The 25,790-nt window shown below is 35.2% G+C and overlaps 7 protein-coding genes across 7 annotated transcripts; 3 read left to right on the top strand and 4 right to left on the bottom strand.

The window, feature by feature from the left end:
• Positions 1-156: 156 nt before the first annotated feature.
• Positions 157-3,405, top strand: PHYBLDRAFT_85795 (hypothetical protein; the record flags this gene model as incomplete). The annotated part of the gene is made up of 4 exons (XM_018443619.1): positions 157-595; positions 795-1,747; positions 1,984-3,097; positions 3,241-3,405. The coding sequence occupies 4 exons, from the start codon at positions 157-159 to the stop codon at positions 3,255-3,257; spliced, it is 2,523 nt and encodes an 840-aa protein (XP_018293783.1). The 3' UTR covers positions 3,258-3,405.
• Positions 3,406-3,799: 394 nt separating this feature from the next.
• Positions 3,800-5,481, top strand: PHYBLDRAFT_143585 (hypothetical protein; the record flags this gene model as incomplete). Its single annotated transcript, XM_018431019.1, has 6 exons — positions 3,800-3,979; positions 4,242-4,308; positions 4,449-4,588; positions 4,788-4,839; positions 4,920-4,955; positions 5,171-5,481. The coding sequence occupies 6 exons, from the start codon at positions 3,800-3,802 to the stop codon at positions 5,479-5,481; spliced, it is 786 nt and encodes a 261-aa protein (XP_018293370.1).
• A 568-nt stretch (positions 5,482-6,049) lies between these two features.
• PHYBLDRAFT_186367 (hypothetical protein) lies at positions 6,050-7,691 on the top strand (the record flags this gene model as incomplete). The annotated part of the gene is made up of 3 exons (XM_018439231.1): positions 6,050-6,065; positions 6,087-6,139; positions 6,426-7,691. 3 exons carry the CDS (start codon positions 6,050-6,052, stop codon positions 7,377-7,379), a joined length of 1,023 nt encoding a protein of 340 aa, XP_018293369.1. The 3' UTR covers positions 7,380-7,691.
• A 1,602-nt stretch (positions 7,692-9,293) lies between these two features.
• On the bottom strand, positions 9,294-11,340 carry PHYBLDRAFT_186366 (helix-loop-helix DNA-binding domain-containing transcription factor). Its single transcript, XM_018439230.1, has 4 exons — positions 11,043-11,340; positions 10,421-10,943; positions 10,063-10,308; positions 9,294-9,948 (listed from the first exon to the last, which is right to left on the bottom strand). Exons 1-4 carry the CDS (start codon positions 11,140-11,142, stop codon positions 9,885-9,887), a joined length of 933 nt encoding a protein of 310 aa, XP_018293368.1. The 5' UTR covers positions 11,143-11,340; the 3' UTR covers positions 9,294-9,884.
• A 1,058-nt stretch (positions 11,341-12,398) lies between these two features.
• On the bottom strand, positions 12,399-14,467 carry PHYBLDRAFT_64252 (hypothetical protein; the record flags this gene model as incomplete). The annotated part of the gene is made up of 4 exons (XM_018441262.1): positions 12,399-12,536; positions 12,557-12,601; positions 14,025-14,031; positions 14,355-14,467. The coding sequence occupies 4 exons, from the start codon at positions 14,465-14,467 to the stop codon at positions 12,399-12,401; spliced, it is 303 nt and encodes a 100-aa protein (XP_018293367.1).
• Positions 14,468-16,257: 1,790 nt separating this feature from the next.
• PHYBLDRAFT_104195 (C2H2-type zinc finger transcription factor) lies at positions 16,258-16,482 on the bottom strand (the record flags this gene model as incomplete). Its single annotated transcript, XM_018427824.1, has 1 exon — positions 16,258-16,482. A coding segment is annotated over one exon (225 nt), but the record flags the coding sequence as incomplete, so codon positions are not given.
• A 2,620-nt stretch (positions 16,483-19,102) lies between these two features.
• Positions 19,103-21,197, bottom strand: PHYBLDRAFT_166578 (hypothetical protein; the record flags this gene model as incomplete). The annotated part of the gene is made up of 5 exons (XM_018435437.1): positions 19,103-19,664; positions 19,877-20,168; positions 20,359-20,652; positions 20,755-20,935; positions 21,153-21,197. 5 exons carry the CDS (start codon positions 21,195-21,197, stop codon positions 19,103-19,105), a joined length of 1,374 nt encoding a protein of 457 aa, XP_018293365.1.
• Positions 21,198-25,790: the final 4,593 nt, after the last annotated feature.

The following is a 25,790-nucleotide window of genomic DNA, read 5'->3' as shown; positions in this document are numbered from 1 at the left end:
CTAGTAAAAGGCAACAGACTCAACGCACACACACATAATAATAATGATAAAAAAGACAGATTGTAAAATAATATTTTTCTGTTATTATTCTTGTATAGTATATATATATATATATATATATGCAAAAATAATAATTTCAATTTTCTTTTACTTACGATGGTCCAAGAAATAACTACCCTAACTTTGCGTCCTTCTGAGGGAAAGGCCGGTAGACCCATCAAAGTCAGAGCCAACTTCTTTGAGGTCACTTCACTCCCAAACCAGAACATCCATCATTACGATGTCAGGATTGATCCTATTCTCAAGAACGACAAGGTCAATCGCAAAATTTGGGAAGCCTTGGAAGTCTTAGAGGCAGATAATATCTTTAAGGGAATCAAGATCATCTATGATGGTCGTGCCAATGCCTTTGCTCCTAAAGCGCTGCCATTGGGACCCACCAGCCTCAAGACCTTTGAAGTTAATCTAGGCGATTCCAGAAACCCGGAAAAGTCCACATTCAGAGTTGCAATTAAGCACGTAAATGAGATCAACCTTGAAGAATTGGCACGTTTCCTCCGTGGTGAAGGTGCCTCTACCAACAATGTCTTGACATGTGAGAAGATCATTATATATTGTGGGGATTTTTAGAGTGAGAGAGAGAGAAAAAGAAAAAAGTTCGTGTGTATATGCTCGCGCGCGTGTGTGTGTATGTGTATGTGTAAGATTGATCACTACATAAGAAGAATGAAATTTGTGTTTAATATTAATGAGATAATTCACGATACTAATACTAATATATATATATATATCAGCTGTTATGGTTTTGGATGTATTGATTCGACACATGCCTGCCTCCCTTGTGGACTACACTGCCTTTGGTCGATCATTCTTTATCCCTCAGGATAAGCGCCCCTTGCCCAACGGTGTAGAGACATGGCAGGGTTACTACCAGTCGGCAAGACCTACACCTGGCAAGATGATGCTTAATGTGGACGTGAGCGCCAGTGTGTTTTACCAGCCCGGTCCTTTGCCTGATTTGATCGTCAAAATCCTTGGAAAGCGATCTCTGGATGAGCTGCGTGGTGGTCTGAGAGACCGCGACATCAAGATCATTGAGAGAACTATCAAGGGCCTTCGCCTCAAAGTAACCCATCGCGGTGAGCAGCGACGTGATTATGGTATTCAGCGCTTGACTATCACACCTGCCGACAAGACAATGTTCACAACCGAGGATGGTCAGGAGTACACCGTTGCAGGCTTTTTCCAAAAGCAGTATAACAAGCGTCTGGCTTTCCCCTTCTTGCCATGCGTTGTTGTACGCAAGGATGTGTTTTTGCCTATGGAGGTGTGCAACATATTGCCTGGACAGAGATTCCGTCAGAAGCTTAATGAGGCCCAGACAGCCGAGATGATCAAGTTCACCTGCACCAAGCCCCACATTCGTGCCAATAAAATCAAGCAAGGAATTCAGCTTCTGCAGTACCAGGCCAACCCTTATCTGCAAGCATTCTCTGTCAAAGTCAAACCCGAGATGGCTATCATTAAAGCCCGTGTCTTACCGCCACCCACCATTTCTTACCACCCTGCGTCCCAAGAGCCAGTGTTTGCTCCACAGGGCGGTGTCTGGTCTCTCAGAGGCAAGAAGGCCTGTACGGCTGCTAGTCTGACTTCGTGGTCTATTGTGAACTTTACCCACCAGATGCCAATTACAGTTATCCAACGGTTTGTTCGTGAGTTGTGCCAGACATTTTCAGACATTGGAATGGTAAATATCTTGGCAAGAAATGTGGCAAATTATGTTTCATTATTATTTCTACAAAAAGGAAAAGTTATTACCACACTCACACACTCACACACTCACACGAACCCTTCCCTTCACCCCTTATTTATTCTATTATTTATTATTGCATGTGTATCTGTATGTATTTATACTTGTGTGCTTATATCGCTATTGTTATTGTTATTGTTATTGTTATTGTTATTATTGTCATTTGTACCTAGAATGTTATCAACCGTACTCCTGATATTATTTCTGCCGATCCCCAGGGCAACATTGAGCGTACCCTAAAAGAAGCTTGGCTTAAAGCAGGTAATCAAGCTAAAGCCCAGCCGCAGTTGATATTTTGTGTCATGCCACATCGTGGTACCCCATTGTACGCCGAAGTCAAGCGTGTGTCGGACACAGTTATTGGAGTTCCCAGTCAGTGTTTGCAAAGCAAGCACGTTTCCGAAGCAAAGAAACAACTGTGTGCCAACGTAGCGCTGAAGGTCAACATGAAACTGGGTGGTCAGAATGTCAAGCTTGCCCCCAACCAGATTCCATTTATTGCCCAGCGACCCACAATTGTGTTTGGTGCCGATGTGTCTCACCCTGCTCCGGGAGACTTTTCTCGTCCTTCGATTGCGGCATTGGTTGCCAGTATGGATGTTAATGCTGTTCGTTATGCCAGCTCTATCCGTATTCAGGCCAACAGAACCGAGGTGATTGCCGACCTTGGAAATATGGTCAAGGACATGCTCAAGGTGTTCTATCATACATGCGGGCAGAAACCGGAACGTATCTTGTTTTACCGTGATGGAATTTCCGAGGGCCAATTTAGCGAATCGATGAACAATGAGGTCAATGCTATCAAGGCCGCCTGTCTGGCTCTTGATCCCACATACAACCCCACCCTGACCTTCATTATTGTCCAGAAGCGTCATCATGCCCGATTCTTCCCTATCGACCAGCGCGATACCGAGAAATCTGGCAACTGTCTTCCAGGAACTGTAGTGGATACAGATGTCGTTCATCCATTTGAGTTTGACTTTTACCTTCAGTCCCACTCTGGTCTCCAGGGAACATCTCGTCCCACCCACTACCATGTTCTCAAGGATGAGAACAACTTTACTCCAGATGCACTTGCTGAACTATCTTACCGTATGTGCTATACTTACGGCCGCTGCACTCGTGCTATCTCAATGGTCACTGCTCCTTATTACGCCCATCTTTTGGCTGCGCGCGCTCGCTTCCACCGTCGCAATGAGAACTGGTCTGATGGTGCGACTACCGAAAGCATGGACTCGGAGGGACAAATTGCAAGCTTTTCAGCTGTCAAGCCTGATCTACAGAAAGGTAAAAAAAAAAGGCAAAAAAGCAATTTATCTCACACACACAAGAAAAGAAAAAAAAGAAGAAAAAAAACACAATATTTGCTTATGCTCATGGTTTTTATTGTTTATTGTTTATTGATTTATTTGTTGTTGTTGTTGTTTTAGTCATGTACTATATGTAGCTTTTTTTGATTTTAGTATCAGAGCCATGTTGTCGTTCATTGCCTTTCTTTACTTGCACTCTTCTGTACTCAACATATCGACCTTACACATCTAGGGCTTGTGTCCGTTGACAATACTCAATAAATGAATGAATTAATTAATAAAAGCATCAAATGCAATATGTATATATTTAACTTGGAATTAGTTTCAATAGACCCAAGGAAATAACCAAAAAAAAAACTAATCTTGTGGCTCTCACAAATAAGCTAGCAAGTGTGTGGGAGAGGCAAGATGTGTGCGTGTGTGCGTGTGTGTATTTGGAAGAAAAAAAAGGCCCTTTCCCTCTTTTGGTGCTGCCATGTTTTCACATGCAAATCTCTCTGATATTTCCCTCCTTGTTGAAACAGCATCTCATCTCGCATCACTTTCCTTTCTCTCTCTCTCTTTCTTTCTCTATCTTTCCTCTTTATCTCTAACTTCGATTTCTTGTTACCTATTCATCACTCGACGATCCTAATCATCAACCAAATCTTCTGATTCACGTGGCATTTTCATATTCAACATGCCGTTCATTAACCCATTACCAGTCCCTCCAGTTTTTCAGGTCAAAGATCCAGCTGTTCATGGCGATGAAGAAAGATATCGTTGTGTCGAACAGATCCTCAGTGCTCCAGACTGTTACCGAGTGCTTGGCGTCACTAGAGAAGCAAACCCAGATGATATCAGACGAGCCTACATAAAAGTGAGCCAAAAAAAATCTAATGATAATTTAAAAACGATTATTACACTTTTTTTTTGTTCTTGTTTTATAAATATAGATATATAGTATATAAAAAGAATGTGCACACATATTTTACATACATACCTACATTCATTCATTCATACATACATTTACTCCACAAGCACTCCACAAAACACATGCATTTTATCCAAGAGAGAGAGAGAGAAAGAGAAAGAAGACACCGAAAATTAATCTAAATTCTTATACATTTTTGCATTTTTAGAAAAGTCGAATCTGCCACCCTGACAAATTCGTACCTGCTTATCCTCGAGCTACAGAGAGCTTTCAATGTATGTAAATGATATTTAAATATACAAAAATTAAAATTATATATATATATGTGTGTGTGTGTATGTGTGTGTGTGTATGTGCCTGTGCCTGTGCCTGCGTCTGTGCTTGTGCTTGTGCCTGTGTGTATTTAAATATGTAGTACTTTCAAGGGCCTATGAAACTCTCAGTAATCCGTCTGCCAAATTAATGTATGATCTTTCTAAGCAGAAAGGACCGTCTACATTTGTGTCAACAGAGGATGAGCATGCCAACGACACTCTCCAGCGTGTACTTCATCAAGTAATATATATATATACATATAGATACATGCATAAATATACATAGAAATGATTGTCATGTAAATCAGATAAACTAACCAGTCAATCAATCGATCAATCATTCAATCATTCAATCAATCAATCAATCAATCAATCAATCAATCAATCAATCAATCAATTATTCTTTTGTTCTCTTTTCCGTATCTTACCTATCTATATAGCTGTTTATCGAAATGATGGACGGTGAGTTCCAGACCCTCCGTGCTTTTATCCGTAAGCATATCTATATATTTTTATATAATGATACAAAAGTAGATGAATCTGTTTATAAACTAAATCGACTATTATTTTAGACGCCTTGAATGAGACCAACCCGGGCATGCACATAAGTGAAGATGCCATTCTACAGATCGAATTGGCTTTTTGCAAGATGCGCGAGTTACTCTTGTGCAAGTCCTGATCGATATTAAAGCCAAACTAACTTATTCACTAATGCATTTGTCTTTTTTTTCTCTCTCTTTTATATATATGTATATGTATATATATACATATGTTACATGTCATATTTTGTGTGCTTTTATGTATTTATTACACACATATATAGCCACCCACCAATATTACAAAGTTGTCCAGTTTGAGTTGATGCGCCTGTATGAACTTCAGCACGAGCTTCGTAGTTTGTCATACTTTAGTGTGTGGCGTCGCATGCAATTATCGATCACGATCTGTAAAGTCCTCCTTCAATTACCAATCATGATCAATGTGGAGTCTAGAGAGAAAAAACAGAGCCAACGTCAATTGGGTCAAGCCGATGCCGAAGCTATCCATGGTATTCTTGGTCTTCGCCTTGAAAGTGCCCTTCGTCTGGCCGTGACTCTTCTCGAAACAGGCGAACGATATGTTACCGCATGGTAATCTCTCAATATATCCTCTTTCTCTCAGCATCTTTCAAATCCCACCATTCTTCCTTCTTCTCTTCTTCTCTTCTTTTTTATATATTTGTACAAGCCTTAAAAAATATATATACACACACATACACACATACACACATACAAACACTAAAAACACTAAAAACACTACAAGCACACACATACATACACCTAAAGTATACACACATCTAAAGTATATACATACAAAGGATATATACACCCAACGTATATATATATATATATATAAATCAAATACACATATTCACACACTCACACACTCACACTTAAATGTGTTTGTGTTTGTGTGTGTACTTATTAGAATTATTATTACCATTACTATTATTATTACTATGGTTACTATGGTTACTATTGTTGTTGTTATTGTTGTTGTTATTGTTGTTTTATTTTACAGTATTAACTTGCTTAGGCATTTGTTGCCCACGCACAGTAAACAAATAGAGTGTTAAAAGCTACAGGCACAAATACAAAAGAAAATAGGCACAGCTAAAAAAAAAGTATAAAGACTAAAACACTAAAGCACTGACAAATATCATATGCGCTTGGCATTTGGTAACAAATGATTTTGTAGAGTTGACGAGTGGCTTTTGGTACACCCTAAGCCGCCTTTCCTGTACCTGGGGACAGTAAGACTCAGCCGACATCACAGCACCATTTTTAGTAAATGTAAAAATAGTTGTTCGCTCCAGTCTACTCAAGTCTACTCCACCTCATTCAATTCAACTCAACTCAACTCAATTTGCTCTTCTTCTTCCTCTTCTTCCTCTTCCTCTTCCTCTTCTTTCTCTCTTCTTAACCTCTCTTTTCTTCATTTTACTCGCTTCTCTTTTTCTCTTTTTTTTTGTTAAAAAGAAACACACACACACACACACACTTTATTTTTAATATTTTTATTTTTATTCCTTTGCTGAGATGAGCGTTGACCGTCTTGCTGAACTTTCTCGCCCTGGCCAGAATGCTAGCAACACCTCCCAGAACAGAAGTCAGTATGAGATGCGGCCTCTTTTGAGTTCGGCTTCAAATGGTGCTCTGGATGACAATATGGCTGAGATTAGCCATATTGAGGACAGTATCCAGGCCATCCGGGACAATGTTCAACGCATCCAGGCTCATCAGAATGCCATGCTCCAGACTGCCGATGCAAACGAAATCCAACGCAACCGCAAGTCAATCGATGACCTGACTGCCGAGACCCAAGGTGTGATGACACATGTGAAGCAGAAGTTGAGGGAGATGCAGCCTACTGCTCGCCACAAGGATCTTGAGATTCGCAAGCTTCACTTTTCAAGACTGACCCATCAATTTATGGACGCTATTGAGCTGCATCGGTCGTCGGCTATTGAGTTCCAGAAGGCTGAAACACGTCAGCTCGAGCGTCAAATCAAGATTGCCAATCCAAACGCCACGGCCGAGAATATCGAAGAAGCTGTCTCGCAGGCGGTGGAAGGTCGGCCGGCAGTGTTTGCTCAACAGCTCATGACGTCGATGAACAACGAGCAGAGACGGTACAATGCAAAGGAAACCCTAGATGCTGTCCAGGAACGACACGCGGACATCGGACGTCTGGTCAAGAGTGTTCAGGAACTGTCCGAGCTGTTTGCTGAGATGCAGTACATGCTCGAGAACCAGGGCCAGATCTTGAACCAGGTCGAGGAGATGTCTGAACAGGTTGTTCAGGATGTCGAGAAGGGCAACCGTCACATAGATGCCGCGGTCAGCTCGGCAAAGGCTACACGTAGAAAGAAGTGGATTTGCTTTGCTATCTTTATGATCATCGTCATCATCATTGTCGTTGTTTTGTGTGTCAAATTGATTCCAAGTAACAATAACAATAACAACAACAACAACGATAATCCTACCCAATAAGTTATATAAAAAATTGTTATTATTACTATTATAACTATTGTCATTTTTTAAAGGAAAAAAAACAATTTCTTCGCCTCTTACTCCCACACCTCTTCCTCCTACACTTCTTCTTTTTCTTCATACTACTACTACTACTACTACTATTACTATTACTATTACTATTACCAATAACATTACCATTAACATTACCATTACTGCCTATCCTCGCTCACTCGTTCACTCACTATATTTTTCTTTTCTCTTTCTCTATTTTATCCCCTCCCCATCTCCCCTTCAAGTCAGTAATAAATATAAGGAATACTTTATCAAATCAATATATGTATATATAGATAAATGCTTGTACAATGAAATGAGTATATATATATATATATATATGTGTGTGTGTGTGTATGTGTATTGATAAACGCGCAAGACTGTAGGACAAGAAAAAAAAGACACTGATAATTTTGATAACCTATCAAAAAACAAGGAAAAAAAAAGTCATATTTCTCTCTTTCTCTTTATCATTCTTTTTTAAAAAAAAACTTTCCTAAGAGATGCCACAATTATACAGCAAGCAAATAGTAACAATATCCTAATAAATACAATATAATGGCTAATTGAGTAAAGGAATATCCATACAAAGATTTTTTTTTAAAAAAAAAAAGAATGGTAATAGGTGTGGAAGATCAATCGTGCTGTATGTCTTTCTTTCTTTCTTTTCTTTAAAAAAAATCCTTTATTAGACATTGTGTAACATTAAACCACCATTCAAAAATCTGGAACTCTGATTGGCTTACGAAAAAAAAGAGTTTGCCATGACAACTAATGGAAACCATAACAACTAATAGAATTATATATATATAAATAATTTGAGCTGATTATATGTTTTTAAAAAGCCAAGACAAGCCAAGGCAGACTAAAATCATATATATATATATATATATACATTGAGGTGCTCAGCTTAGAGCCATATCTTTTTTTTTAATACTATAGCGAATTGTATAGTTTTAATAGAAAAAAATGAAGTAAAACGATGAAAATGTTATATAAATAAATATAAATAAACATTATATATTTTAAAAGCTTATCTTACTAGTTTTGCTACTGTACTTACTGTAAGCAACTTTATTCTATATATAATCCTTTTTTTTAAAAAAAAACATATCTCCAACACATACACGCTTGTATATACATATGTATGTACGTTTCTACTAATTTACATATATCATTTGATCAACAACAAGTATATATGTATATGTCAATTTATGTGTTTGGCAAGATAGAATGGAAAATAAAGTAAAATTGGAAAATGGACATGTATACCAGTATAAACAGTTGCATACACATACATATACATGTATATATATACTTGGTCTATTTATATAATAAAAGAAAAATAAGGTGGAAATCCGAAGCAAATGGTGTATTACTAACAACCGCATCTCATTTTTACTGCTACTGAAATGCACAGAGATTAGATGGGTAAAGGAGGAAAGTAAAGAAAAGGAAAATATGGTATTTAATTTTAGACTGTGTTTGCAGTCTGTTTCACACCTAGTGCCTAATACCTGGTGTATTAGTGTCAATCTAATGACTAGTGTCTAGTGTGTATCTTTTCTTTTTTTTTAATTCTTCTTCTTGTTAATTGCTTTGTTCCATTAGATCTAATGAGTGACATCATTCAATACTGTTGGAATATTTATTTTGTCCTTACAGTGGAACAGAGAGCGGTAATGAAAATAAAGTAAAATATATGTATGTATACTATGTATATATATATATATAAAAAGCAATTATGTCTTGTATGACAGATAATATACACGAAAGTAGTTTATAGTCTATTTTACATTCTCATACTCACACACACACACACAGGCACATATTGAAAAATGATAGCTACAACTATAATATATCGTATGTATAAGTATATATAAAATAAGTATTTTTTTTTAGTTTATTATTTTATATTTATTATGTTCATGGGTAAATGAACAGAAGAGCATATGGAAGGGAAAGAAAATAAAATAAAAAAAAGGGGGGCATTCAGTCTATTGCCAATCTCAAATCTCTGTTCCAAAAATTAAAAAAGAAATATAAATATAGAGGAATACAGAGAAAGAGAAGTAGAAGAGATAAGGTGAGGTAAAAGTGAGGGCGAAGAGGGTATATAAAAAAAAAAGATAAGAAGAAGTTGTGGTGATGGTTTGTTTGAGGGGAGGAAGGGTGGAAAATGCATTAAGTGTCTATATAAAAACATTGAAGTTTACTTTAAAAGAGTAAAGATTAAAAGAGAAAAAAAAATCCAAGAAATAAAGAGGTTATGTAATAAAAATAAAAAGTTAAATTACGTGGATATTGAAACCAGTAGCTTAAAATATATAAAAATAAAATAAGAGAGAGGAAAATGCGAGTGAAAAGATAAATAAGAAAAGGTAAAGAAGTGCGTAGGGAATGAAAAGAAAAGAAAAAAGATATAAAGAAAAAAGATAAAGAAGATGCGACGTCTATAGTCGATTCGTTCATTTAGAGGCTGTTGACAGAGTAGATACTCTCCATGGCTTGCTTCTGTAGTACACCTTGCTGGAATCTGTAAAGAAAAGGAGTTAGGAAACAATATTATATACAGTTCGAATACGTTGAGCCCACACATAAACAGATAAAGAACTGGAGATCATCTTTATAAACAACAAAAGATACTTACGTTCGTAGCTGTTCATTCTCGTGGACCAATCTCTCGAGTTCGGCCAAGATTGTCATCTGGGTACTCTTGAGATGTTGAATGTGTTGAACAGTGCGATGCAAGAGAGCTACTTTGCTCATCTTCTTGTTCAAGCAAGAAGGCAATTCATTGCGGAGGTCTTCAAAGCCATCTTTGATCTGAGCACGACGTTTCTGCTCAGATTGAATGTGAATCTGTCGTCGCATTTCTGCGGTTGAAACACCGTGTCTGATAGGAAATAAAATAAAATAAAATAGATGGTTAGAATACATTATATTACAAATATCGGTATCATTATTGTTACTATTATTTTGATCAGAGAAAGAAAATTTTATCTTACAAAGTCATTTCATCTCCACTGTCGTCTTCAGAGGTCATCTGAATGTGCTGCTTGGGGGGAGGCGCGTCAAGTTCATCGCACTTATCTTCGTCATCCAAGAGACGGTCTTGCTGGCGGCGCTTCTTTCGGAGCGAGCCTCCGGTCGATTGCTCGTACGACTCCTTGGAATACTGAAGAAACTCGGGGAAGAAGGAATCGGGAAGAGACGAGGCCTTGGCAATTGTCTCGTTAAGATAAGCTGATGATGATGAGGTTGTTGAGGATGAAGAAGATGCCATGGTGGATGAAGAAGATGACTGGACCATCATGGGGGCTTCCTGGGCGTAAGAGGCAAAGTCAGAGGAACTGACCGAGGAAGAGAGGGCAGGGGGAGGGGTCATTGAGAGGGACATGCCGGACATGAACGAGTCGGGACTACCGGGCTGGATGGCAAATGGGGTCATCGAGTGATCGTAAAAAGCATTGACCGACGAAGGGCAGGGCGAAGATGCTCCATCCAAGGGAGAGACATAGAAGGAAGAAGCTTTTTGTTGGTGTTGTTGTTGTTGTTGTTGAAATTGAAATTGAATAGTTATAAAAGCGTGTTAATACAATAGATAGATGTTATTGATTTAATAATTACCAGGATAAACCAGACTAGATTGATCTGTGAGCTCTAACTTGGTAGTGTAGGGAACAGTGTAATCGTTCATGTAATCGGGAGAGAGGAGGAGCTTGTTCATTGTTGAATGTAGAATTGGATTTGAAGATGAAGGTAGTAAGGTTTTGGGATGTTGAGGATATGAGAGACAATGAACAGGGAGTAGGTTTGTTATGTATTAGATAAGGAAGGAGGGGCTTTTTCTAAAAAGGAGATGGAGAGATGATGAGGGTAGAAATGCAAAGGGAGTTTATGAGAGAGAGAGAGAGTTGAAAAGAGTGTAGAGTGAGAGCAAGAATAGTAAGAGAAATTGAAACTTGAATTATTTTAAACATTGAAATTTTTTCTCAAAAAAAAAAAAATTATATAGAATTTTAGGTTTGGATTGGGCACACTTGGAGTGCTACAATGCGTCCTACTTCTTTGGTCGCACTTGCGAATAAAAAAGTGCCTCGCTTTGAAAGACGCACTGGCGGGTTTTGTCTGAACCAATCGATAGGATGCACCCAGCTTTTTTCTTTTTTTTGTTTCTTTCTCATGCACCGACTTTGTGCCACTAAAACTGATGAAGTCTGACAGACCAGCCTTTGACCCACCGCAGGAGATCAACATCTCTCTCCGACCGGAACTGATTCCAGTAGGGCAAATTCCTGTTATTCTTTATTATTGATATTGATATCGATATTGATGCTGGCATTAGTATGAGAATTATTTTCGGTCAGTAGAACGAGCACAATACACACAATTATTTGTATCTATACATTGTGTATATTTAGGGTTCTTATTCTTTTGGTAAAAATGTATACAATAGAATGAGTAACACTTTGGATAATCTACTCGAATTCTCAAAAGGAAGTATTTTTCATTACTACGGGGTGACTAAGTTTTGTCTCGTCTTGTATTGCCTTGTCTTGTATTGCCTTGCTTCTTTTGATTCTTTTGATTCTTCTTTCTCTTGGTGTGGTAAATATTAACGGCAATGGTAATTGTCATGGTAATGGTAACGGTAATTGCAGTGCTAATGGTAGTAATAAAATAGTAATTAGTATTTTTATATATGTATCTAATTTTTTTTATATATATATATTTTTAATTTGATTTTCTATCTGGTTCTTAAAGCCGCGAATAAAAACAAAAAGTAAAATATAAACCAACCGCTGGTAAATGAGCCCATGCTTTATATAGTAAACGACCTCAACCACAGACTTCCCCTTTAATTTAATTTCTCTTTTATTATGAATTTATACATACAGACATATATCTATTTTACTGCACCGCCCTTTTCCTTTAGTTATCTATCACTTATATACGCAAATATACACACATTCTTATGACGACTCATGCAGCTGTAGGCAATTGTGCAGCGCGTTTTGGGTCGCACACTCTTTTCATCGGAGAAGTCATGGTTAATTTTTGTTCTTTAAAGGCAGATTTCCAGAGACGGAGAATGTTGTACTCAATGATAAAGAAGATCTTCTTTATTAAAGTGTACATACATATATTGGTCTTGTAACAATTAACTCAAAATAATCGAACGAGCTAATAAATATTAATATAAAAATCATTATTTATTTTTTTAAAAAAAAACATCAATGGAAATCATTTGGGTATATCTTGGACTTGAAGCACGGATAGTGGACGCTTGGACCTCTGCTGTTTTTTATTTATTTATATTTATATATATATCTTTTGGGTGAATGGGCCCTCTTCCTAAGCTCAGGAGATTGGTTTCTTAATATGAATTCTTTTAAAAGACCAGATGTCTTTTACTATTATTATTACTATAGTCATTATAGTCATTATAGTCATCACAACATCAGTCAATAACGGACGACCCCAAAGCCCAAAAATCACTTGTACTATTTTACTTTACTTTTTTAAATTCTTGTGTATGTGTGGGATGATAGTTAAATGACAGATAGTACATTTACACACACAACATACATACACACGAATATAAAAACATTTTATATTAATATTTATATTTATTTTTATATTTATATTTAAATATCCTTTCTTCATTTTCCAGACTGTAATCACTATATTATACACCCACATCAAAATGCGCCGTCTTAATACACTACACATATTTAATTATATACATTATATACAGCTTGGTGTCTAGGCTATGACAAGTCTAATACATAAAGCACTGACAATTACATAATGCTTAATAATAGTAATAATAATAAGAAGAAGATATATCTTGTGTATTTATAAAGAGAAACACGTCACAGCTGTAGGAGGACCCCAAATGAGGCCATGAAAAAGAAAGGCCCAGAAGTGTACAACATTAACCTTTGTAAGCTACAAATATATCGTATATTGTATTAATATTATAATACTCATGAAAGCGGAGAGTCCGAGTGAAAGAGAAGATGAGGGGTAGAAAAAAAAAGTGTATGTATAGAATATATACATATTATATAGTATAGAGTACCCACCCTCTCCCCTACCCTGCTCTGCTCTGTTCTGCTCTAATCTGCTTTTTTCCGCACCCTTTACCTACCCACACACACACACACACAGAGAGAGTAATAAAAACACAGCAAAGCCAAAACTCAAAAAAATAAATAAAGAAAAAAAAAGGCCTCATATTTAAACTTTGACAAGTCTCTATTTCTCTATTTCTCTATTTCTCTCTCATTTATTCCTTTATTTAGTCTATTCTATTTCTTCAAAAATCCTCTCTCTCTCTCTCTCTCTCTTTCTTTTTCTATTCATCTATATAACTCTTATCTTCCAAAATAGGAACAGAGATAAAGGCTGTACTCTTTATTTTCAGAGAGTAAAATATTTTTTTTAAAAAAAAATCGGGTAATCTTCTGCTCCGAGTCTAATATAGAGAAAATTGAGTTTATACTTGAAAAAATAAAAATAAATTTAAAAGAAAAAGTAAGCTCAAAGTTGAGAGGATTAAAGCCAAAGAACACGTATAAGTTGAAACGTTAATCTATCAAGGATTTGTAAATGTGCTGCACCGCACCGAACACCGCAACACACTACAACACACCACAATACACCACAGAAAGGCATAAAGGCACATTATTACAGCACACAGCACAGTACAGCACCATACTGCATGTCACATCAAATTAGATCAAATTAAAGTAGATCAGATCAAATCCAAGAACTTGGAAAGGAAGAGAGAGAGAGAGAGAAAAGATAAATAAAAAAGAAGAAGAATAAATATATTACAATTAAAGATGATAGAATATTCAAATAATCCAAGGCTATTAAGTATCTTTTATGAATTCTGTTATCCCTTTTCAACCTCAAAAATCTACAGCTTACTTTACAAGGATGTGTGAGAAAAATAAAAATCCAAAATACCAATCTATAGTCATAACCGTGACCCTAGCTGTAAATGTAACTGTAACCGTAACCATAATCATAATCATAATCATAACGTAACCATAGCAACAACAATAAAAAAAAAAGCCAAAAAAAAAGAGACTTTATTTTGTATTGAAAACACCCGGCGTTTAAACTGTCTTGCAGGTCTTTTTATATATAAATATTATTATTTTATTCAGGGAAGTGATTTTTTTTTAAAAAAAAAAGAGAACAGTCTTTTGAATTACGTGATTTGTACTCATCATTAAACGTATTTGCTCCTTTATCCCTCTTGTCCTTGATAAACCAAAAAAAGGTACAATTTTTACCACCTTTTTTTTAAAATATATATACGTATATTTATGGTATTTGATTGGCTTGCTTTGGGTATAATATATATATATATATACTTGCTCGCATTTTGACTATTCGCTTCATAAACAAGAATGGAATTAATGAACCAAGAAATTAGTTTTCTTTTTTTTTCAAAAAAAAAAATTCACCCAATACATGCACTCACAGCACACAGCACACTGCACAATGCACAAAAAAAGAGTTACCCATCAGTCCGGACATTGAAAACAATATATATATATATACATACAAAAACAAATATATTGATTTCTTTCGTTCTTTCCTTCTATTACTACAGTGACTGTATAGATGTATGTCCGGGATCTACCCTAAAAGGATATCTTCCTCTCGTTCTCCTCCTCTTCTTATCCTTTCTCTTTTTCTTTCTTTCTAACTATAATATACATTAATACAGATAAAGAGAAAGATACTTTAGATATCTAGATAATTGTGTGCAGTGTGTTGATCAAATATATATATATATAGAGAGAGAGAGAGAAAATGATATGATAAATGTGGTGATTGCTGATCTATCTGGGGCTGTTGTTGACTGGTAGATTAGATTAGGTTAGTCAGTTGGTCACATAAATCACCTAGCTAGCTAGTTAGCTATCAGTTTGCTTATAAATATAAATATAAATATAAGTAAAATTGTGGGTTCGACCGAAAATAACCAGAGAAAACATGTTGCTTTTGCTTATTGATAATTTACTTTATTACTCAATTAATTAATTATTTACAGCAAATATATACATACCTATGAGGCCCACAGATAAACAAATAAATTTAAGGTTGTTGATTTGTTAGATCAATAGATAGATCAATAAGTAGATATATTATCAAAAGAATATAAGTTCTCCTGAGAAGTCAATATTTATACACATAGATCAATTATGTGCTCTCAAGAGACAAACAGACAGATAGTCAGACAGTCAGATCAGATCAGATAATATACAAATTATACCAAAAAAAGAAACAATGTATTTATAGATGTGATGAACAATAGTGCAGTGCAGTGTAGTATAATATAGTATAGTATAATGTAATAATGTAATAATGTAATAATGTAATAATGTATAGATGTGAAGATTTTAAAGAATAGATATAAAGAATACAAAAAAAAGGGCAAAGAGGTAGAAGTAAAGGTAGAGGTAGCGGTAGTGGTAGACAAGTAAATTGATAGAGATAAAGAGAGAGAGAGAGAAAAAAAGACATAGAGAAAATAAAATTTAAAATAAATGAAAAATGAATAATGAATAATATGAGGATCATATGTACATGAAATGTGAGCTATAAAGACAACGACAACAACTATGACTATGACTACGACGACGACAAAAAAAAACAATAATATAAGAAAATAGAATAGAATAGAATAGAATAGTAAGAAAAAGCATGCAATAATGGTAGTGGTTTTTTTTTAAAAAAAAGAAGAAGATGAAGAAAAGCACATAAAAGAATGATGTACTTAATCAGATACACTTCCACATCCATTCTCAACCTTAAGGTGCCGGCCTAGTGCATCTTGTCTTGCAAAGGGTTTGTCGCACTCTGGGCACACATAAGGTTTTACTCCAGAATGAAGTTTTTCATGGCGGTTTCGATCATGTTGACGAGCAAACCGCTTATCACACTGTGAGCATGCAAATGGGCGTTCGGCAGTGTGGGTGCGCATGTGGGAAACCAAATTGTAGGGGCGTGTGAAATATTTACTGCAAGTTGGGTGTTGGCAGTTGTAGAGTGTCGTGTCGTTTTCTTTGACCGTCTTGGTGCGTTTGCGGTCAATAGGGCTCTTTTTGGCTTGCTTTAATGCCTTCTTGACCTTTAGCTTGAGGGTAGACCTTTCAGACTCTTTGTGAGATGATGATAAAGACGAAGACGAAGGTGCCAAGGATGATGACAGCGGCAATGAAGATGGAGATGGTTGAGGAGGAGGAGCAGAGGATGCTAATGAAATACTAGAAAACAGATCCCTTGCTGGTTCAGGAGAAGGCGTCAGAAGCAAACCTTTGTTGCTCATTATAACAGACTCTGAAGCGCAGGGTGATACACTACGGCCAGACCACGTCGGACAAGCACAATCTGGGACGGGTTGTTCAATCAAGACAGTTTGATGATGAGCAATAAAATCATCCACATGTGAAAACTTTTGAGTTGTTGACATAGATTCTTGAGACGACAGGTTTTGATCCTGTCTTGACCATCTTTGATGGTGTGCGTGCCTTTGGTTGTTTGAAGAGGATGAACACGAAGAGGAAGATGAATCAAAACAGTTGATATTGTTAATGCTAATGCTGCTAATGCTGCTATTGTTATTGTGCTGGCTGTTTGGGGTTTGTGTCATCGACATCTGACCGCAGTAGCTATGGTTATTCATCACCGCCACATCTTCACACATTGAACCCTGGGTATTTTCGGGGCTGTGGATAAGAGGAGAATCGACAGGACTAGGATAATTGGGCATGGAGATGATGTCCATTGCAACTTGATCAATAAGGCTGCAGTCCAGATTGTGTAAAGAGGTAAAATAGCCTGCTGAAGACATATTAGGATCAGCTTGGATATTATGGATGGTTGGAATTGTTGTTGTTGATGGACAGATGCTGGGTACAGTCCAGGCATACTCTTCTCGAGCACAGTAAGTCATAGGCATAGTAATATCAATAGAAATAAATAATAGTGATAATAAGATAAAATAAAAAAGAGAACAGTAAAGAAGACAAGAAAGAAAAAAAAGAAAAGGTAACTAGGCAACCAAGTGAGTATTTATACAATAATTATTATTGTGAATTGTATATGTGTGTGTGGGGGGTTATTTTTAGTTTTCTTTTTTAAACTTTTTTATTATTATTATAAAATAAGCAAAGAAGAGCGTTACACGATAGTGGCCAAGTATGTCCAGGTGATTACTTACTTGTCTCACCTAAGCTGAATGTATTTAGTATTTTATATATATATAATTGTATCTTATATTTTTATATAGATATCTTTATATACATACATGATTTACTGTAGATATTGAAACAACTTGGATTCTTTTAGTTTCTTTTGTTTTGCTTTGTTTTGTTTTTTAAAGATATAAATAAAATATATAAATAAAAGTCATAGTGATATATAAACTTTGAAAGCTAAATACTTCTTTAAAATTAGACTCTTGAGTTGTTGCTTAGCAACAAATAGATCCTAAAAATAACCTACAAGAGCATACATCTTTAAATATACACTCACAAAAATACTATAATGATTTTGTTTTTGTTTTACAAGGTTTTATCATTACTACTAATTCAATAATAATAACAATAGTAATACATTATAATTATAATCATTATAGTCATACATAATCACAATCACAATCACAATTAATCATTACCATAGTGATCACCAGCCACAGTTAAATAATCTTTATTTTCTTTTTCTATATTATTTTCTTCATGATTGTATTACACCAATCCTTGGTATGTAAGACCTATGGTGGCTGAAATCATATATATATATATATACAAACATATAATCAATCAATCAATCAATCAGTCAGTCAGTCAGTCTGTTTACTTATCTGTCTGCTTGTCTGTCTTGTTACTGTGTATGTAATTTTACTAAATTATACTCAATGTTTTGTAATATTTTACTTTCAGAAATTCTAAAGATGTGTTTTAGTGTCTGTGTGTCTGTGTATGTACGAGTCTGTTGAGTTGCTTAACCTATTCTATTTTATTTTATTTTTTAAATATATATATATATGGATACATACAATATACATATATATTAGTTTTCTCATCTTCGTTTCTTTGTATTACAACCAAATACTAAATAGTTATTTGTGAATCTGGGCCCTTTTTTTTGCTTTATTGTATTCTTCAAAGAATAATATATATATATTTGTACATACCCACACATATACATACACTCTATATTATCCACGTCTTTACTTATACATATATTTATTAAGAATTCAGCAAATTTAAATAAAGCAGCTCGTACCAAAGCCTTCTTCTGTTTACCATAATTCTTTTCTTCCCATAAGCCAAGTGTCACATCTTTTACTGTCTTTTTCTTATTTTATATTATCTTTTTAGTATTCTTAATTCTCTATTGTCTAATGGGGTCCAAAAAGCCCAATGACCATTTTTGTACATTTTGTGCCCAACAATAATTTATACTCGTCTATTTGGTAACAGAGCCGACGCGTACCCTAATTTCCTAATGAATCATTATATACATGTTCGTATATATTGTGAAAAGCATGTTTAATGATTATATATATACATATATGTATGTAAGTATGTATATATATGTAAGTATATAAATATAAGATAAATAGACAGATAAATAGATAATAATAAAACTCTGTATTAATAATTGTTTCGAATATTCAAAGAAGGTTGGTTGTAATCTTGGTAGTACATATTCTGTTGCGGGAAATATTGTTGATCTTGGTAAGCCTGCGATCGGGGGCTTGGAGTGTGTATATGTGGGCTAGGTAAAGGCTGACCGTAGTCTGACTGAGGGTATCCAACCGAGCCAGTATCCTGGTAAATGTTTGGACTGCTGCCATGTTGGTGGTGGTATACAATGTTGTTCTGCCCTGCCCATGGCTGGGGCTGAGCGTTACTTGTCAATCCGACCCGATCGCTGGATGTGGAGCAATCGCTGTTCCTTCGACCAAACGGACTCACTAGATACTTCATCGAGTCATCTCCACCTAGAGCTCTTTCGCGGGGCTGTGTCCGTGGCGATTGTCTGTAATCCATCCCGTCCATGTTCAAGTTTGGCAAGGTGGGCTGAGGGAAGGTATTCATCTCAATCCTGTCATTGTTCTTGTCATTTTTGTGTTTTTTATTACTGGATTTCCCACCCGTTTTCTGATGGGCTGCAATTCTTCTACGAGCCTGGTTTTTCAAGAGCTCTGAAATACTAAAAGAAGTAAAAAGAGAAATTGAGCATTGTTAAGATATATTTTCTTTTGCTTTGATTTGCTTTGTAGAGTTGAGTGGAGTTGAGTGGAATGTATGGTTTGTGCTTGTGCTTGTGCTTGTGTATGTGGGGGCTTCTTGAAGCAATCCGTAGTTTCTCTCTTTCTATTTTTCAATACATTTACAGATATATCTTCTATGTGTGTGTATTACCGCTTATCCACCTTGTGACAGCAATATTCTTTAAGATTTCCTTGCATATGACAAAGTAAAGGAATATACATCAGAGCAGCTATACAGACCAAGACAAACGATACGGCAAATACTGCAGTAGAGAACAACATGGTACATGTCATTAGCTGTTGGACAATATCCTTTCCAAGCACTTCGTTGTTCAGTTGCAATTGGTTGTGATCGAGTTTAATCCAAGCAGGAAGGATCTTTATCAAGGTAACAACGTTAATCACCTGCCTAGGTGCCTCTGCCAAAAGTAGCTTTTTCCAACCTGTTTGTTTGTTTTGTTTTAAGTAAATAAATAAATAAATAGCAGTTATGTATGCACACATTTGTGATTTATTTATTATTGATAGCATTTTATAAATAGATAGCTAGATAGATATTGTATAAAGATAAAATAATATATCCAACTTCAAATAGTGTTATAGATATAGATATCAAAGTATTTGATAGTTTACCTTTAAGTGTAAAAAACACAAAGAATGCAATTGTGTCGGTCGTCTTTTGTGATTTGTTAATCTCGCAGAAAAGGCAGTAGTAACGATAATCTTTCATGGAATAGTATCGACTGGCCATTACAGATGTGAAAGTATAAGAGATATTTCGAGTAGCGATGATTCTCCGGGATTTACGGAAATCCCAGAACAAGAGTGCAAAAGAGATAAAGATTGCACCCAAGAAAATCCACTTTGAGATACTGTAAGGAATGGCAGAGTCTTCAGCGTTTCTGTGATCAATCACCAATAGAGACACTGAAGAATAATTAGTATATATTTGCTTGCTTGTTTGTTTGTTTGCTTGTATATTTAATATATGTATAAATGTACATCTTTATTTTTTTTAATATGTCTTACCTGCTGTCCACAAATCAGCAATATATACAAGGAGGGATTTTAAAACAACAAGATAAATAAAAGAATATCCGATTCGTGTGGTGCAAGAAGAGTCATAAAATTCGTCAAGATCAACATATTCAAATTTGTGATCCTGAACAACTTCACGTTTCCATTTTGGGCCATTTCTGCTATTTCCACACTAATGTATATATTTTTATTTTATTTTATTTTATGTTAAAAAAAATCATTCTTTTTTTTGTTATTAAATTCAAATCTACTAAATTGATTACTGATCACATTAACTTGCCATTAGACGATTAAAAATTATTAAGGATTTATGTATATATGAATATATGTATAAAAGAACGAAGTGGTGGCCGAGGTTTGGTGGCGTTTAACTAACATATAACACATACAAAAACAAAGGTAGAGAATTTTAAGGGCCACATGTCAAGAGTCATTACAACCTTCATACTTTTATTTATTCTTTCTTTTAAAAAAAAACATATTAAGAAAATAAGCTTACTGTGAAAGGAAAGGAATGGGGAAAATATAATGGAATGGAATGGAATGGAGAAGGCGAGGGAGTTATTCGGTTTAGGAAAAAAGGAAAGGAAGGTGTGGAGCGGAGAGAAAGTGAAAGTAGAAGAAAGAGAGAGATAATTTGACAAAAAGGAAGAAAATAGATAGGGTTCTTTCTCAACATTTCGCTGCCTATCTTTGTTTCTATTGGCCTCTATTGGTCTCCATCTGTTCCTAACAGTCTCTATTAATCTTTACTAATATCTATCTATCTATACGACTGACTGACTGAATGCTTGCCTGGATATTTGCCTGCCTATATATCTATTATGTCTATCTGTGTCTGACCTTCTTTTCTATTTTAAATGCCCGATTACCATGGCAATTAAAGGTTTCCCTGGCAACCATGCATGCACGTAATCTGGGCCCGCCAGATTTCCAAAAAGAAAGAGAGTTAATGTGACGGGTTTCGGATTAAGAGAGCAGCGACCGTTTTACTAAAACATTGCTACTATTATTATTATTATCGTTAGGGAAATAAAGGTATTTTTAAAAAGCTGTAGATTTAAGAGACATAGAAAAGTTTAATTTTGTTTAATTTTGTTTGCTTATGTTTACTGTGTTTTTTTCTGATGGCTATAAATCATTTTGGCTCCTTTTCGATTAGAGCACAAGGACTGAAGACAGCCTCAGCCAAAACTACTTGAATTAATATAAACAATTCATTATACAGGGTTACTTATTATATAAAAAAATAAGAATAAAATTAAGAAGCTGAAGTACCAGATCAAGTGTAATTGCCTACTCCAACAAATCAAATGTACATATATAAATATGATCTTTATTGGTAAAGAGCTCTAACATCCTGGGCAAGGTTCATCTAGTGATACACACAATTGACAGAAACTCTGTTCGACCAATTATTCTAGACTTCTATATGTATATTGAATGTTTAGATAATTTATAAAAATGAATGTACAATTAATCATAATAAATAAAGAATAAATAAATAACATCATGAGCCTTTAGCTAGATAATCCAAGTACAATGTGCCTATAATTATAGATATATCTATATTACTGTTACCCTTTAGTCCATAGAAAGAAAGCAGTCTATATCAAGATTGTTGCATTTTATTATATTATATTATAATATATTTTACTTTATGAGAATCTTGTATATATATAGCTAATTATTGAATTTTATTAGAGTGTGCAAGAAATACTAAAACAAGTTTTACAATCCTGGTGATACTTTACCTTTTTTTTTGCTTTACTGATCCGTATGTTTGGGATAATTTTCAAGTCATGAGTATTGATATACCTAGCTTCTGCTCAGCCGTACCTATACCTTTTTTGTGAAAGTTTCGAATAATATTAGAAGAGAACTATAGCTCAACAGGTAATCTATAAACACAAAGACTAATATATATATCTTGACTTTGTCTCTCTCTTTTTTTGGTTATGTATATGCTTATAAGAATTACTCAGAATTATGTGTGTTATGTGCTACGTGCTATATGATATACGATATGCAATATGTGCCATATTTTCACCGACAATTTAGCCCTTAACCTCGGCATCACTTCCATCAACAGGATACTTTCTCGTCGTCCATTTCAACATAATATTCTTGAGTACGACATTGGATTTCGAAATATATACCTATTTTTAGCTTATAGCTTTATCTATATAGTAAGGTTAATACATAATATGTCCTAAATTTTTTTTAGGCTGCTGTTGTTGTTGCTGTGGTTGTTGTTTTTTTTTGGCTAATGAACAAGGTTCCATGAGCTAAGCTTTATTTAAAGAGCAATATATAAGTATGTATAAAATGTACGTATGTATCTACGTATGTATGTACTATTAGAACTTTATCAATGAATGTATCTCTTTACGTGTAACATTGTTTAATATATGTTTACAGTGGCTATCTTTGGCACATTATCCTTTTTTAGACCCATGCGCCACAGCCAGAAGCATCTTTGTGTTCAAGTGTGTAGCATTCTAAAAAACTGTGTGTCTATTTTTTTTTCTTGCTTCAATAAATCAATCAATCTTTATTTCCTTTTCACTTGTTTCAATTGCTTCATATTTTTCCGTATAAAAATTCCCTCCTTTTGGTGTCACTAATATGTACACATAATATAACACCCAAATACCAAGAACTCTTGGCTACCTATTAACTTTTTTTCCCTCTCTCTATCTTGCTTTTTTATTTATTTCTGTTTTTAATTCTTGGCTATATTCATTGAGCTACAATATTTTGTACGTTATTTAAAGCTTCTAACTATGCATCATCGATGAAAAAATAATAATCTATATGTGTGTACATTATATTCTTATACACAGTTTAACTTTAATATTTAACTTGTATTTTATATATATTTATTTTTGGTTTTGGCTATCATTTCAATTAGCTTTGGGCTTCGACCTTGGCATTATTTTCTTAGCTTTCTTTTTTGTCTTGATAGAGTTCTTGGCCTGATCTGGGCTTTGTATAGGCTTTCTTTTTAAGCCTTTTGAGTCATCACCAGGTGATTATTCAGTAGCAGTAACCGAAGGAGTAGTTAAAGAAAATGGCTTGGCAGTAGCAAAGATAAGATTCTTAGGCTCTGTACCTTGGACTTGATAATCTTACGCTTCTTATTGTGACCAGATTAACTTGGAACTTGCCTGGAGTCCAAGTCAATGTTGTTACCACATTAAAGAGCAAGCATTTTCTCATTAACATATTTTATTATTCAGTAAGGCTACATTTATATATATAAATGCTTATTATTGCTAATTTTTATGATCATCATCATAATAATAAATTGTTTCTAAGTATATATGATTTCAACAAACTTTCTTTTTTCTTTTTTCAAGAAGTACAAGATATACTGACGTCTCGGTCAGGACTGGATTAAGGATAACCTGTCTGCCTAGGTTTATGAAGCTTTTTCAAATTTTTATGATTGTATTTATAGCTAAAAGCTTACTCATGTAATCCCAAATTCTATATGCTACGCAATTTGATCCCTAACTTCACCTACTTCCATACTGTTTATCTCAATTGGGTACTCAATTATCACCGTGGGCAATACGCGAGCGAGTAATTCATTGACTTGATGATTAGTTTTTATATACACTCACAGTAAAAAATGTTTCGAATCTCGCAAAAGAATGGCTAAAAAAGCATGAAAAATAAATAAAAATAAAAGCATTGTTTTCTCCTAATATTATTAATCGAGTTCAACATGCAAGATGCAAATCCATAAGAAAGGACCCGTGTATGATATAAAAGGAATGATCCCTACTAATACGGATGCACCATGTACATACATTTAGTAAATTACGGAACAGTCCAGATTTCATTGGTGCTTGGGATGAGCCTGTCAACCATCAAGTAAATAATTAAGAGAGTAGATGAGATAGGATTGCCAGAGCTAATAAAAGGGTCCAGCCAACCTAGAAAGATTAACGAGAGGACGGAAAGGCACATTTTCCAAGTAGTTCGAAAGGACCCCTTTGCCTCTTTTTATAGGCTAGGGACTTCCTTAAAGAATATGGATGTATTTGTCTGTAGAAAGACAACAATCAGGTTTCTGAAGCGTTTAAGCTGTAATTCATATATAGTAGCCCATAAACCAGCTTTAACAGGAATACACAAGAAAATAAGGCTGAGATGGTCCCGTAAGCATGTCAATTGGACAGATGACGAGTGAAAAAGTGTGGTGTAGTCAGATGAATCACAATTCACAGTAAATAGAAACGATGGAGGAGCTATGACGCTCAGAAAAGTTGGTGAAAGGTTCAAGGAAGAAAATATCATTGAAGGAACCAAGTGGGGGAAGGACAATGTGATTATCTAGTGCTGTTTTTGGGCCTTTTGTGCTCCTTGATGGCAACTTAGATCAAGACCGATACGTGAACACTTTGGCTCTGAATTTTCTCCCTTGGTTCCAAAATATTTCGTGGGAACAGAATAGGCGCTTCGTATTTCAAGAAGATAACGCCAGATGCCATATTTGCTTATATTTGAGGTGGCGGAAATGGGGATGAGAGGGCCAGTATAAACAATGTCAATGATTTGAAGGTTGCAATGCAACGAGAGTGGCAAAGAATAGATGTTGAACTTGCATCAACGTTGGCCGGCAGCACGCACCATAAATGCCAGGCTGTAATTGACGTCAAAGAAGGCTATACAAAATAGTGATCTTTTATTTGAAGTTTGAAGGTCTTAGCTATTATTACTGATGAGCACTTAAATATTGAATATATGCTATGATTTCTCTTGTGGATTTTTTGAGCTCAAGGTCGGAACGTTTTTTCTTGTGGCTGTATTCAGTCCTTTTTCGTAAATAAGTTCGAAGAAGTCTTCCTTATTTACATCAGTGTAATTTCCGTAGCTTAATCGTCCTTTTCCAGACAGCTCTACCGGATAATCTTCTTTGCCTTTCTCTTTTTTTCATTGCTTTTTCTGGAGGGTTTATGTCCGTGTATTGGTCATAATTGGTAATGTCATCCAAAGGATATTCTTCCAAGTCAACC

Source organism: Phycomyces blakesleeanus (genome assembly GCF_001638985.1).
Source record: "Phycomyces blakesleeanus NRRL 1555(-) unplaced genomic scaffold PHYBLscaffold_7, whole genome shotgun sequence".
In the NCBI taxonomy this organism is placed as follows: Eukaryota; Fungi; Mucoromycota; class Mucoromycetes; order Mucorales; family Phycomycetaceae; genus Phycomyces; species Phycomyces blakesleeanus.
This window is presented reverse-complemented; position numbering and strand designations above follow the sequence as displayed.